This window comes from Amphiura filiformis, chromosome 19 (genome assembly GCF_039555335.1).
Source record: "Amphiura filiformis chromosome 19, Afil_fr2py, whole genome shotgun sequence".
Taxonomy (NCBI): domain Eukaryota; kingdom Metazoa; phylum Echinodermata; class Ophiuroidea; order Amphilepidida; family Amphiuridae; genus Amphiura; species Amphiura filiformis.
Window position 1 is genome coordinate 57,874,631 of NC_092646.1, and position 16,281 is coordinate 57,890,911.

General features: G+C 38.7%; 1 protein-coding gene across 1 annotated transcript in view; it reads right to left on the reverse strand.

Moving 5' to 3' along the window:
* Positions 1 to 3,847: 3,847 nt before the first annotated feature.
* LOC140141561 (probable proline--tRNA ligase, mitochondrial) overlaps positions 3,848 to 16,281 on the reverse strand; it is a 32,549-nt gene continuing 20,115 nt past the window's right edge. Inside the window, exons 6-12 of the mRNA XM_072163470.1 lie at positions 16,000 to 16,072; positions 11,160 to 11,267; positions 10,085 to 10,210; positions 8,054 to 8,207; positions 6,289 to 6,424; positions 5,318 to 5,497; positions 3,848 to 3,985 (exon numbers count right to left, since the gene is read on the reverse strand). Of these exons, the coding sequence (XP_072019571.1) occupies positions 3,872 to 3,985; positions 5,318 to 5,497; positions 6,289 to 6,424; positions 8,054 to 8,207; positions 10,085 to 10,210; positions 11,160 to 11,267; positions 16,000 to 16,072 (891 nt within the window). The 3' untranslated portion in view covers positions 3,848 to 3,871. The remainder of the gene's footprint in view (positions 3,986 to 5,317; positions 5,498 to 6,288; positions 6,425 to 8,053; positions 8,208 to 10,084; positions 10,211 to 11,159; positions 11,268 to 15,999; positions 16,073 to 16,281) is intronic.

A 16,281-nucleotide genomic window follows, 5' to 3' on the forward strand; every position in this document is an offset into this window, starting at 1 on the left:
TATGAACGATTTCGAAACTTACGAGGCTTCGTAAAGTTTAGTGAAATGGATCCCTACTCGCTTCTCATTCCATTACTATTATGCAGGGTATTAGCTAGTACCTGTCCACCTGTCATTTTAGATGGGCAGTTTGCTCCTGAGTTAGGCAAAATTAATGCCTGTCAAATATGCTTGAATAAGTTCTGTGAACTCAAAACAAGACCAGACTAATCAAGGCTTATAGTTATTTGAAATGATTGAACCTCAGAAGGGGCAGAGGTCTAATTTATGTTTTCAGTGTCAAATTCTGGACAGGCGGTTTTGGTGAAAATGACAGGCACATGTCAAGTCCTAGCTAAGACCCTACTATTATGATCACACCATCTTTTTATACTCTTATGGGAGTTTATAAGGCATTTATAGTTATGATTCTGCAAGTTTATCAGTTTGACGTTCTGCTACCTCGATCCCCTCTCTTTCTAATTCTTTACCACAATAGCACTTGACCTAAAATTTTACAATAGCACTGATAAAGAAAACTCACACACACAAAAAAAAACTTCAACTGTTTCTGATCATTGACTGATTGGTCCCATCGCTTAGAAGCGCGTACCCTTGCTCCCAAAACCATTACATTGAAATGTATGTTTTGTGGGTGACAACCCAATATGGCGGATTGCAGGGGCAATTTAAAGTCGGTTAAAGACTCAAATCATCATTCAATTTGCAGGTAAAAACCGGAAGCAGGTGCATTATTTTGCTCCCATGGGTGACAACCCAGTAAGGGGATTGCAGGGGAAATTCTGACTTATCATTTAGGGGACTTATCCTTTTGGTCTGCACAAGGGAAACACCTTTACACATAGAGAATAAAGGTATTGCTTTAAGCCGCTGGAGTGCGACATCACTCTGTTTTAAGCCAAAAATAATGATGTCACATGTTATGACTATGAGACGATAGATGCACGACACCGGCTAAAAACAATACCTTTATTCTCATTCTTAAACACTTCAATTCAAATAAATATATCAATCATAAGTATACCAAATTTTAATCAAATTAAATCCTACATTTTGCAAGGAATTACCTAGGGCTTAGAATCGATCAGTCCCGTTGTTGCTATGTACCTCTGATTGGTTCAAACAGCACATACGAGTATCACGTCGACAACCACACGCTAAAGTGCGTACATGTTTGCCGGCAAACGAGGACACACACAATATTTTTCACCCTAAACTGCGGACTTACAGTCAACCAAGGACAGTCCTCAGTCTCAAACTGCTGCAAAAGACCTCAAATGCATGCTAAATGCATTATAGTGATATTTGCTCCAAACCGCGGACCATACATGTAAAAACTACAGTCAGCAGTTGATGGATAAAATTCCATTTCGTATCATACACAAAAAAAACGCCATTTTAGTCCACGGTTAGGCGATGAAAACATGATACACACGTCCGCGGCTAGATAACAATACTCACTGTCCTCGGTTGGCGGCAAACACACACAGGGGTGTGTGATATTGTGCCATATCACACGGGTAAGAACCAATAAGATTGCAAGAACATTCTCAAGTGTTTAAGAATATGGTATGTAATAACCAATATAAACCTCACAATGGGATTTTCCACTTGTAAACCACACCCCTTTAAAAATATTTTGGGAATTCCAACCAAGTTTTAACCTTTCCAGATTCATAAGTTTTCATCCAAAAACAGCGGCAAAAGCTAGTAGACATTCGTGTATGTACAACCCTAAAGGATGCCTTTGTCAGATTTTAGCATGAAATGGACAAAATTCCACCTGGCTTTGACCCTAAACTGTGAAGCATGACATGTTCACGTGCATGAAAATTCCGCAAGTGCAGTTGATTAGCAGAATTTTCATGCATGCCAATATTTTTTCCTACAGGCCTTTACCTGTGAAAATTTCATGTCACAGAAACATTGGTTCTCTCCAAAATGCGAAATTTCAATGCCGCAAAAATACCATGCTTTACAGGAATTGAACTGGAATTGAGGTAGCAGTGACATGTTCCAGGGGAGTGTGGATTTCAATTGGAATGTCCCAATTCATTCATTTTGCATAGTGTAGGTTGATTATATCTCATTAGTGTTTACATTGCTTGATAATAAATAAACACATCAAAAGAAATAAGTCCCCCTCTGAACATGTCGGCATGACATTGTAAGGTTTCGTTTTGTACCAATAAAACTAACTTTGAAATAATTATATGACTGTTTACTAATAAGTGCTGTGTAAAAATGAAAGATTTCCATGACTCCAGGGCTGAATGAGCCTAAATTGAAGGCAAAAACTGCCCTTTTCAAAAGTCACAAAGTAGGCCTATGCTTGTCACAAAAGTTGATTCATGGCTTGTTACTAATGGAAAACCCCATGTGTTTGAGTGCAGTTTAAAATCCTCACCAAGTGAACATTTACTGTAATGTGTATCGATTCTTGATCATTCAGCCATGCAAATCCCCTTGGTGCAGAGTTCAGCACAGTGAGTTGTAAGATGGCCAGTTCCATTCCTTGTCCCAATACGCCTTGCAGTTAACAAGCATAGGCCTACTTTGTGACTTTTGGAAAGGGCAGTTTTTGTCTTCAATTTGGGTTCATTCAGCGATGAAGTCATTGACATCTTTCATTTTCACAAAACACTTAGTAAACAATCATATAATTATTTCATATTAGTAAGTTTTATTGATACAAAGTTTTACTTTATGATGTTATGACGAAATTTTCAGAGGGGGACTTATTTCTTTTGATGTGTTTATTTCATTTCTAAAATTCCAAATATTCATCAAGACTGTGTAACGCCTATCAACTGCACTGCATGAAATATCAAGCCACACAGCATAAGTGGGGAGTATGAATTTCAAATGAAATGAACATATTAGGCAGCTCCATTTGAATTTCATACACCCTCTCAGAAAAAATTGAACCTGAATCTTCCACTGAGGAAGGGTGAGTTTCAAATGAAGCTTCCAATGTGCTCATTCTATTTGAATTTCATACTCCCCCTGTGGAAGATATTTCTAAAATATTCCACAGGGGTAGTGTGGATTTTAAATGGAATAACCCAATTTTTTGTGACCCCATTGCCAAAGGACCTTGCAGAATGCAGGTATCCAAGCAGCCTTTACACTAGACTGAGGCAGTGGTGTGGTGTCATATGGGTACCAGGGGCCAGTGTCCAGGGCTGTCAACTTTTTGAAATTGCTTGGCGTGAGACAGAGGCGTACCGGGGATTTGCCGACTCCAATGTTCATTTTGTACCCTGATTATTTGAGCCACGGCGCTCGGAAATGTGAAAAGTGGGGGGGGGGGTAGGAGTAACAAATTATCCATGATGATGCGTGAGATTTTACTCATTGTTTGCTTTTTGCGTGAGATTTATTACCTAGGCGTGAGATTATACTACCTTGGCGTGAGACCGTGAGAAAGTGGCCCAATGCGTGAGACTCACGGCCAATGCGTGAGAGTTGACAGCCCTGCCAGTGTCCCCTCAATCAGAATATATCAGCGCCTCCAATCCAATGACTCATGCCATGCTTCTGATTGATACATAAGGATTTCACCCTGTATGCCAGTTGAAATCCATACACCCCCTATGGAAAACATGACCTTAATCTCCCACACAGGTTGTGTAGATTTCAGATGGAGTCACCAATTCCGGTAACTACATTTGAAATTCACACCCCTGTGTGGAAGATTACAGTTATGTCTTCCACAGGGGGTGTATGGATTTGAACTAGGATTACCCATTTTCTGCACATGGGTCCCACCAATGGCTTTAAGTTCCCTCCAAGGCTCCAAAGGACACAGCACTTAAATGGTTTGCTAACCTCAGAAAGGCTTATTGTCAAACTTGAAATATTATCATCATCATAATTCAGTGCTTTCTGTGGTAAGTTTTTGTACGAGTTCACCCATGTTGACAAAATTTGAATTTCCTATGTTGGTACTGTGTAGCTCAAACAAGTGTTCCTGCTGCAAGGCCTGCAATCACAGAAAAAAAATATCATGCATTAATACAAGTTACATGAGTTATACACATTTATGATTGTGTAAGACATGTGATGGGATCAAACAAATGGGTTATTCCATTTAAAATCCACACTCCTTGTGTGGAAGATGTTGGAAATATTTTCCACAGGGGGAGTATTAATTTCAAATGGAATGAACACATTAGGCAGCTCCAAATGAATTTCATACACCCTCTGAGAAAGATTCAATCTTCCATTTGATGAAGGGTGAGTTTCAAATGGAGCTGCTAATGTGTTCATCACATTTGAAATTCCTACTCCCCCAATGGAAGATATTTCCAAAATCTTCCACAGGGGTGTGGATTTTAAATAGAATAGCCCAATTGAGTGATTTGTCAAGCAAACTTCAGTTTTCAATTTTAATGTATGTACCATTGTCATTATAGCTTTATTATCATGATTGAAAATGCCATCACAATTAGACTTATGGCTCTAGAGATATGGTCATTTTAGTGTTGCTTGGAAAAATAATTGATGGTCCCTCCAAATATCAAACAAATTTGGTTGTAGTGCCTTAGCTAATAGCGAGTTTTAGTGATAGTGGGTTCTGCGAAGGTAAAACTTAATTACCATGACCGTCATGAAAAAGTTGTTGTTTTCACCATCATCAAAAAGTTGTTGTTTTCACAACAACATAGATTTGCCATAGACTAGAAGACGATGATATTGCAAAGTTAACACATGCGCACATGACTCTAGTGTCAATTTATCATTGCAGAATCATCCATCATCCAAAACGAAAACTCGCTAATGTTTAAAGGATTCCAATTCCACTTTGGAACACATTTGGCTTTAAAAAATCCACACATAACTTCTTTCAGCCCTATTATTTGACAGAGTTAATAAGACAAATATGAACATACTGCTGATACCAAAATCCCCATGGGGATGAGGCTGTTGATTGGACAATGGGCAGTTCCAGTTGAAATCCATACACCCCTATGGAGGACATGACCTTCCACAGGAAGTGTGAATTTCAAATGGAGGTACCCATTCAGGCAGCACCATTTGAAATTCACACTTTTTTACTCCCTGTATGGAAGATTAATGTCTTCCACATGGGCTGTATAATGGACTTCAACTGGAGTAGCCCAATCCAGAAAAAAACCCACTTTTTTCTGTAAAAAATATTGAAAATCAGCCCTTTTTTGAAGGAAAATTCACAAAAAGTTAGCTTTTTGGGGTGACAACTTCGAAATTACCCCCTTTTTGAAGGAAAAATTCACTTTTTAGCTACCTCTACCCCCTTAAAATATCTTGGCTGTGGGCTTGGTCTTCAACATACCTTTTTTCCTACTACAATAACATATGGGTATCCTATAATGTTGGCATCCTTTCTTCTATGACCAATAGTCTTATCATAGCGGTCATCTATCACCACCTCTCCTCTGAACCCAGGTAGCTGACTGATGTCATCATATAATGATTCAGCAATCTGGATGCCTTGTTCTTCTTTGCTTCCAGCCTAAATGCAGTAAAATTGGGCAAAACAGGTATACATGGGGATTAGTTACTTTATTAACCCTAACGCTAAACATGGTTTTTGGCTATCGTAACGGGAAGGAGGAACGAAAAAGGAGAGAAGATGAACAAATTTTTTTTGACTTGGCACCCCTGGGATTCAAACCTTAGACCCCTCTGGTGCCACGCAAAAGATCACCGACTTGCCCGACCACCAATTCCCTAAGTATATATGACTTTATGATTGCGTCGTGCCCGACACGTGCAATGCATGCATGCGCAGTGGTTTCCTTTGTAAGATTTTACGAGTTAGGGTTAAGCCACATTTTTTAATGTCAAGGCTAGTGTTAGTGTGTTCAGATTATAATTGGCAAAAAAATGAGTTGCCATGTGCTGTGTTGGCTAAGCGTGGTTTCTTGCGTGTACATATGCGGCACGTTGATCGTGTGCGTAAAAGTATATACACACACCAAGTAACGCTTGGCTAACCCAGAACACACTGAACTTCAATTCAAAGCTAGTGCCGGTGACTGGAGGTAGATATATATATAGACTATAGTTGTGCGTTGCATAATGCGTGACTGGCACTTGTGTAAATTTACGCGGGCGTAAATTCCGACTTTATTGAAGCAAAAAATCTTATGACATGGCTAACTGAACTTTGACCCCTGGGATACCCCTTTAATACCTTACATGGTATGATGCATACTTGATAGGGAGCATTAAGACATGGCTACTGACCCTGAACCTCTATACATGACTTAACTGACCTCTGACCCCTGGGATACCACTTACCTTAGGAGGTACGATGCATACTTGATATGGAGCAATAAGACGTGGCCACCTGACCTCTGACCCTTTAGATAGAACCTCTATACATGCAGCAAGGATACGGCTCACACCTAGTCCATAGCAACCCATCTCTAATGTCCTGTCATTACAAATAAAATAGAACAATCTATAGTGGAAATTTCTATTGAATGAACACAGCCTGACATAGCGTGACGATTTTTTTTGCGTACACTGCGCGATTTACGCCAGGATGTGCGAATGTGCCTGAGTACCAACCATACCAACGCACTTGTGATTGGTAAGTATTGTATCCAAGGTCGTGTGTTAGCGCTTTAGTATGAAATACACGATATAAGATCGCGGTTGGATCGAGTACAGCTGTTGAAAGTTGTGTTCATTCAATTGAAATTCCTAGTATAGCATAATACGTGGTGTGATCAAGCAAAATCAATCTGAAGTCAGGCATATTAAATTTTCAGTTTTTTACATGATTGTATAAAGCATTTGCAAAACTACATCTTGCAGAAACCCCCATTGAAATTGAACATTTAGTTCCAAAGATATGAACTGTTCAAGAAGTGATTCCAACACAATATGCAACAAAAGAAATTATTGTCTTTGTTTCGCTATATCTGAAAACCAATATATCTGTCTCCCGACTTCACATATTATGAAGACACATCTGGGTTGTAATTGCCAAATGGTGGCAAGACAAATGCTGGATTCATACTTTCTGACGTTTCATCATGCCGCTTGTACTTTTCTGCAAGGGGAGCTATACGCTGCTGCGCGGCAACGGCATGACTATGAAAGCCAATGTTGTCGCTCAGCACCGCCAAAATATGTTTTGTGTTCTCATACGCCACGCCCAAATTGACTTGAATTCAACTCCTAGCATTCTGCTGCTTCGGGCAAAGCGATAAAGTGATTGATATTAGCTTGCCACTAGTCACTACTAGCGTTTCTGGTGGGACTGCACAGCAGGGCTGTCAACTCTCACGCATTGGCCGTGAGTCTCACGCATTGGGTCACTTACTCACGGTCTCACGCCAAGTAGTATAATCTCACGCCTAGGTAGTAAATCTCACGCAAAAAGCTGGAAAATGAGTAAAATCTCACGCATCGTCATGAATAATTTGTTGCTCCTACCCCCCGCTTTTCACATTCCCCGGCGCCGTGGCTCATATATACATGGTACAAAATGAACATTGGAGTCGGCAAATCCCGGTACGCCTCTGTCTCACGCCAATCAATCCCAAAAAGTTGACAGCCCTGCTGCACAGTCAAGCAAAATCATTGTCAGAGCGGTTAGCGGCAGGAAAATAAGAAACCAGCATAAGGGAGTGCATACCTGCCAACCCTAACACTTCACAAATAGGGACAAATGGGAGAAAAAAATCTAAAAATAGGGACATTCTAAATTTCCTACATTGTTATAGGCATATTTTTGCAAAAATAGGGACACATGGTAAAACCTCTCTCTTTTATGCTTTTTATTTCAGTAAAAATAGGGACAGTCCTTATTTAATAGGGACAGTTGGCAGGTATGGGAGTGGATTGAGGATAGTCGATTGATATCTTTTTATACCCTGCCATAGCGTATCCTAGAACACTACCGGGTACCCATCACACTTGATTAATGCACATGTAAGTATACATGCAGCATTGCAATGCTGGATGTACATGTACCATAACAGCACCCCCAAGCTTGTATTGTGTAGTGCAAACAATAACTAGGCAAGTTTAGTCAGAGCCCTCTTATTCTTACCTATGTTTTCCTGATGGATCTACATATGAAGCATCAAATACTTGAGAATATTTGGTTCCTAAGTAGAATGTATGGCCTACTTCTATAGCATGATGGTGTTCTATAGGGCAGTCGTTGCCTGATAAACCTTCTGGACATGGTGGCTTATCACCATCTGGGAAAAAAGAAGCACATAATTTGAAACAGAACAACTTAAAACATATAATGATGTATATTCATACATAGCGGTAAACATAAATAGAAAGCTAAATTAAACTTCTACGCTACTCAAATTTGGTACACTCCCCGGAACGCTGTCATCTCACTGGCACAACCGGCATCTTCAGTGGGTGTTAATGCTCTGAAGATTTGTTGTTGCTAGGGACAAAGTAACTGTGACAAATGTTAGGCCTTGACCCTGTCCAGGACAACCTCCTGACCCCCGGAATCAAGGGGGCACCACAACATCTTCTTGTTTGACGTCATCTACACCTGTTATGTCATCCGAGGATGTCTCAACATCACTAGCAACAACAAATCTTCAGAGCAATAACATCAGCTGAAGACACCGGTTGACCCGGTGAAGCGCTCCGGTGAGTGTATCAAACTATCACACATTATGAGATAAATTAATATCTTTATAAACATTGAAAGAGGATGATAACAATGTTTACAAACAAAACTTCTGGATTATGTGATCATGGAAACATTCTGGGTTATTTGCCTGTTCTTGATTTCAGCTGTATGTTGCCAGCATTGGTGTTCCCCGAACCATTCAGAGCGAGGACAAGATATAGTTTCCCACATTCAAAGTGAGGACATTTTGGCATAGTGAGGACAAAATTGCAGTCCTCGCTTTGTAAATAGGTGCACTGATGACACTCTTTTTATAGGGAGTATATGGGAGGTATGGGCAAGTTCTTTCCTCTCTTTGTATGTGCTAGGCCTATTAAGAAATAGATGAAAAATGAACTTTGAAGGTGTGAAACTCACTCTTGTCCTCACTTTGAATGCTGGGACAGACACACAATACACATGTGTGTATCTCAAGTCCTCACTTCAAATGTCCACGCATGGAGGGGGTGTTTCCATGCATGTATATTAATTTCACACACATGATTATTATTAAAAATGGTTTTTAACACAAGTCTCCATGTACAGAAATGACAACTTGTGAGAAAAAATTCAGTTCATCCAGGATTTGAACCAAGGACTTTCGTATCATTAGACCAATGCTACAGCAAATGAGTCAGATGAGAAAGACCAGTGATGTTATTATCTATAGATGAGTTGACCTCAATGTTTATCAACAAAGGCAAGGGAATGGTATATTGCAGATGCCAACATTAACATCCAGAAAATAGGGAGGATTCAAACAAAAAAAGCGAGGTTTTCAAAATTACATGCAACTTCAATGGCACATAACTTGTCAGAAATAGGGAGGTTGCCAAATTTTGGCGTCAAAATGGAAAAAAATGTTTACAAAAATAGGGAGCCTACATGTACCTCTAAAATATGGAGGGTTGATATCTCTGATATTGATATGCTTGAGCGAACTGCATACAACCATTACACTGTTCAATAGTGATGTGGCAGGAGTTTTAAAAGTACAGGTCCTGGACAAAATACAATAGGAATTGCTGACAAACTGCCTGGCAATGACGTCACAAGTCAACTCAAGTCTTCAGTTCAACACCTGCCCTCTTATCTTCTCCCCCTAAAAGCTTGGGCTATTCTGATTGAAATCTACCTTACCTCTGTGGAAGATTTTGGAAATATATTCCTTAGGGGGAGTATGTTTTTCTAATGTAATTGGTCAGGGTTAATAATTTTGAATATCATACTCCCCCTATATTATGGCTTTACCTTTATCTTCCACAACTGGAGGGAGTATTTCAAATAGAAACTATCCAATTGTCTATTCTATTCAAAACTCTTACCCCCTCTGTGGAAGACTTCAGCTAAATCTTCCACAGGGGTAGTGTGAATTTTTAAATGGAATAGACCAATAGAAATACGAAATACAATAGTTATAATTTTCATTTTTCTTACCGATAAGTTCTTTATTCTTTGACAAGCCACACTTTGAGCAGTGAAATACTTTGTCTTCACCAGTCTCTGCTATGAAATGGTATTCATGAGAAACACTACCTCCTATAGAGCCCGTATCACCAACAGCTGCAATCAATCAATCAATAATCAATGAATACATAGATTAATCAATACACAGTTTCATTCATTAATCAATTCATATACTGTAATCACCGACGAGAGAGATACAGACCGCGTACAACCAGTCAAAGTCCCCGTGTATTGTATGATGTGATTTCTTACATATTCATGAGGGCCGATTGTTCGATCGTGCCGTGTCTAATAATCACGCAATAGCTAGAGCGTTGCGTGCATTCGCGATAGATTAGAAAATATGTGGTAATTGCGTAGCAATCTCGCCTGTCGCATTTCATGGGACAATCGGCCCTCATTATCGGGTGATGCTGAGACTTTGACTGATTGCACATGGTCTGTATCTCCCTCATCTGTGACTGTAATAAACAATGTATTAGTGATCAAAAATCACATTCTTAACTCAATTGGAATAGGAATCTGGTAGTATTACATTCAAGCCCCTGCACCTGCTAAGTATCTACTTCTGATAATTTGAGACTAAGACCCAATCCACACTAGTATAATGTCGTCATCGTGTCGTAATTAACCGATTATGACACGATTGTGACAAATGAATGATGAGAACGTCCACACGTTCAGCACATATCGTCATTGTAATAAATTCTGGTTATACGCATGCCCCAATAATTTTTTAAGCCCATTAAGTAAACATACAACGACAAATACAACAACAAAATGTGTACACACAGGTAATTTTCATCGGCAATTACAGCACGATCATGCTACAAACTCATGATGGACATTTTCATCATTCGTGAAAGATGACACGATCCTAGTATGCCGACAACATTGTGTGGACACACGGTACTATTAATATAATACGATTATGACACTGTCGTAATCGGTGGTAAAAAACACACACTCTTGTGGACCGGGTCTAACAACATATTCAATCTAAAATGAGGATCTTCGTCCCACTTCTCGTCTTATCTCCTCTTACCTTTTAAACATGCTACTCCTAGTCGTCTGAATAACGTCTCATAGGCTACACATACTGCGTTGTATGTCTCCATGGCTTTGGCCTCTGTGGTATCAAAAGTGTACATATCTGCAAAAAAAACACAAAAAAACATGGACATGTCAAGTGTCTCATTCTAATGTTTAACGTAGAGTCTGAAGTTTACCGTTTTCTAAAATCCATTTTCCGTGTTGCCATCTGTGTTGTAAAATTTGTCAATCTGTGTTTCATGAATAAAGCTTAAAATGTATGAACAATACATTATATAAATAAACATTAATTTTCACCAGGTTCGCCGTCGCAAATAATAAAGGAGACAAGGAGAAAAAGTGATCCCGCCTGGGAATCGGACCCAGGACCTCAGGTTTACGAGACCTACGCCTTAACCACTTGGCCACGGGAGCTTCATGATTAGGCTGGTTGAAATTTGAACCCATAAGCGGTCACTTAAACTTATCTCCACCCCGCAAATAGCCCATAGTAGCTAGGGCCGTATATGCGAGAAATAAAGGTGAACCTGGTGAAAATTAATGTTTATTTATATAATTCCCGTTGATCATGCCACTGTTTTTCCATGTTATATTTCCTCACAGGGAGGATGGGAATTTATTTCTCTGTTAATAATAATAACAGCACTTAATATAGCGCTTTACAAAGATACAAAATATATATAAAAACATATTATACCTGAAAAAAGGCTTAAAAACAGCAACAATCAGTACAAGTGATTTTTTAGGTTACTCTTGAAACAATCTACAGTGGGGGAAACTCTGATGTTTAAAGGGATGTTGTTCCACAGTTTGGGTCCCTGTACACTGAAAGACCTATCACCAATTAATCTGTTGCTCCTGGGGACAACTACATGAGTTGCGTCTAACGCCGAGCGTAAACCCTCTCTGGTTGGGATATAGATCGTCAAACAATCAGACAAGTAGATTGGTGACAGATCATTCAGTGACTTGTAGATGTATGAGAGGATTTTGAACATGATGCATTTTTCGAAGGTGTTATGAAATTTGGATGGATATAGGGGGTTCATGCCTCGGTAATATATCGGTATTATTACTGACACACACAACTCATGATTGTTTTTAACATTTACTTCTGTTATCTTTAAACAATTTTTGTCACATCATACAAAAATGTCATTTTCTGTGTTGTACCTCTGATTAACCCCAGACGGAGACAATGACACACAAGGCAACAGCAAATTTTGGTAATACTTATTGGCCATCAGGATAGACAATAATTTTATTTTCATAAACAAAGATTTCAGCCATTATATCATTACAAGCAAAGGGTTTGTACACAACCCTGGAATGAAATCAGAAAGGATGGGATTCCAAGATGAAAGTAAAAATACTCAACCCAATTTTGTTCGACAGTAAACCAACTGAGGAATCATGAATCCCAATCGCAAATTCAAAGGGGAACTCCAGAATAAGAGCAAAGCAGCTCAACCCAATTTCTATTCTACAGTAAGCATTACTGAGGGCGTGGAGCCCACAAATAACCCGACAAAGGGATTTTTATAATGGCCGAAACTTTCCACTCTATCAGTTTTTCATTATATAATTAGTGCATACAGTATTAACTGATATTAATATGAAATATAGTATATAAGTGGAAGATGCAAGATAAAAGAAAACAAACATCTCCTTGTATAATACATGTTTATAGCTTGTCCTCTAAGTATTAGGGGAGACCGGGGCGTGTCCGCCCTATTTTCTTCAATCTCGCCTAGAGAGGACAATTCTCATGTTAGAAGGCTATAGTTTTTACATTTTAAAGCTGTATACTATAGCTAAATACTACCACATTTGTAAGGACATTAAGCTTTCAGTAACGGCAGGAGAAGGGAAAATAAAATCACGATGACAGGGCGGACTTGCCCCGTGTTGGGGTAAGTCCGCCCCTATGGTGGGGTAAGTTTAAGCCCTGATAAAAAAAAGAAAAGGTTATAATATTGCATAACAATTATAAATTTAATGCAAACGTTTAGTAAAGGGTATATTAGGCACTCACTCTCTTCCAAAGAGTCTACTAAATTTATTGGAGGGGTATAATGTAAGCTAATAAATGTAGGGTCCAAAATAAGCAAAACCTTTATTTACAATTTTGGCATTTATGGTTTTAGAACATAAACGGTGGTATGAGTAATACTGATACCACTTAACTTAAAAAAACATGCTTGCATGTAGTTTTACTCTTCTTAAAGGTATTATTGTCAATATTTTGCATAATACGCTGATGGCGTGAATCCGCCCGGGAGTCAGCCTGGGGAAAACACAGGGCGGACTTGCCCCTGCACATACAGGGCGGACTTGCCCCAACACTACTTTTTTTTCTTTACCTCGTGTTTTGCCTACAAAACACAATATGTCGATCTTTTAATTGCATAATATGTTGGGCAAAACGTTCACCTTCCAAATAAATATAAGAACGAAAACCGTCTCTGCAAGGTCTTGAGATTATTACAATATTACTAATTTCAAAAATGTACACTTTCTTGACTCAAAAACGTTTTTTGACGATAATTTCTGTGGCGAGGTGTGTCGGACTGTCTTGTTTTCTTGGGTACTTAGCTATGATGACGTGTGCCAGCTAATTACATCATCATTGTACTTTCCCAGCAGTCACGAGATCAGAAACATGGGGTGGGCGGACTTGTCCCGAGGGCGGACTTGCCCCGGTCTCCCCTATATGTAATTAAACATGACATGTTTAACTCTTGATCGATAAGTCTGTCTTCTGTGAGGACTCCTTTCTATGTTAGAATTTTTTGATAACAGATGTTGTAATAATGCAATAAGCTGCAGTTAAATTTTATCCTGCTATTATATATAAAAATTAGCATTATAATGAATTTTGACCGTGCATGTCGGGAGCTTATCATTTATTTGCTATTTTATATCAACAAAGATATTTGAGATTCCAAGATGAAAGCAAAATGCTCAACCCAATTTCTGTTCTACAGTAACACTACTGAGGAATCTGAATCCCAAAGCAATCCAGGGGAAAATTAATACAAATCCTCATGGAATTCCAAGATAAAAGTAAAAATACTCAACCCAATTTCTGTTCTACAGTGAATACCCGACTGAAGAATCCAAATCCCATAAAAACTTTTCTTTACCCATATAATTATTTGTTCTCCAATAGCATGCCTAAAGCATGCTTTATATCGTCTGCAACTATTTAATTTGTTTTCCTTAATTATGTAAGGAAAGCAGTACCTGCCTTTTTAAAAACAACTTATGATTTGCTTGAAATAAAGTTATGTGCTTGCATTAACATATTTGACAAACACATAGGCTCCCCTAAAATTGGGAGAGGTGGGTGGGAATTAAAATTTTGTGTCTATCCATTCTGGAAACCAATAATGTAATGAAGACAAAACACCACGACAGTGACCAAGCAGACGAGAGGGCAGCTCTCATTGGTCAACACATGATGCTGTCACGCTGCTATGGCAACACCCGGCCGGGAACACACAGACCCGATCGGTATGAACCGGAATTGCTTCCGCGTGGGGTCAAATTTGTTTTCTTATCGTTTCACGTTAGAAAACTTTATTCTGTGATTTTTTTCTGCCTTCCGTAAAACGGAAAACTTCAGACTCTAGCTTAATGCGCTCTGTATTTGTACTCCTGCAATTTGCATTCACAGTAAAATATTTCCATCTGCAAGCTACACCCATATACTATTGGCAACCTCAAAGCTTCGGTAGCTTAATGTTTTATTTATTTATTTCTTATGCCAAAGAATGTGATAAAATTCTTTGGGAGCATAAGATAGTTTTGAAATAAACATTAAACCCACATTTGCTGAGGACGCCCTCAATGTCTTTCAAACTTCTGTTTTTAACATGATTTTAATTACTAACTGTACATTAGTAAACTAATATAAGATGCAAAAAGCAAGGCTTTAGGTGCTGTAGTTGTGACAAAATCCACGCTTTTGAATAAAATGAATGAATGGTCACAATTTTATTGATGCCGAATTTGTGTAAATTTGGGACCCCACCTTCCAAAGAAAATGCTAGCCCCTTAAATCTATACACTTTAAGTTTTACACACACCAGTTTAATTAGAATCTGAAGAGTTCCACAAATTGATTCTTGTAAAAAGATTTGGACAAGGCAAAGCTGATTCTTGGAAATGTTCAAAGTCTCCACAGCATATGCTTTTGGCTATTCCTGTTGAAACCCATACACCCCTATATGGAAGACAGTACATGACCTTAATCTTCCATATAGTGAGTGTGGATTTTACCTTAATGGATGACATCGTTTGAAATCTACATATCCTACGTGGGAGACTAAGGTAATGTCTTCCATAAGAGGTGAATGGATTTCAACTGGAATAGCCTAATAAATAGCCTGGGCTCTGGGAAGGTGTTTTTTTTTCTATTTTTTTTTTCCTTTCGATTTATTTATTCATGTGTCTTCATATACAGCAAGAAATAATTAGAAGGAGCCTACAATACACTGAGAACTTTACAGTGTTGTGAGTAAGACATAAAAACTGGTTGGAATCAGCAATTTTCTCAGGTTATTTTCTCAGAATCATGACAACGAAGAGAGGTAGTAATCTGATATTATCATGTACAGATCAGCGGTGGGTGGACAGGATATGAAGACACATGAATAAAAAATAAATAGAGAAGCAAAAAAAAGGGGGGGGGAAACACCATCCCAGAGCCCAGAAGCCTCGAACCGAGGCTACCCAATAAATTGATTGCTGCAAAATTTCTTTAAAATGTGTGATGAAATTCTACCCCTAAAAATCCAACTACAATTTTTAGTAAAGAAACACTGTACCTTTCATGTAGAATTCTCTTCCTCTTAATAATCCAAATTTGGGCGTCATCTCATCTCGAAACTTGGTTGTTGTCTGCAATAAGAATAATTAATTTGACAGATTTATTGTTTCATTTGAATTGAATGATGTTTCTATGGACAGGTATATGGCAATATAATATAAGGCCAAAAAAAAATTGTTTGCTTGCCCTCGACCGACCCAAAATTGGCCAAAATCAGGGCCAGCCCTTTAAGGGGGTACTACACCCTTGGCCAATTTTGTGCCTATTTTTGCATTTTTCT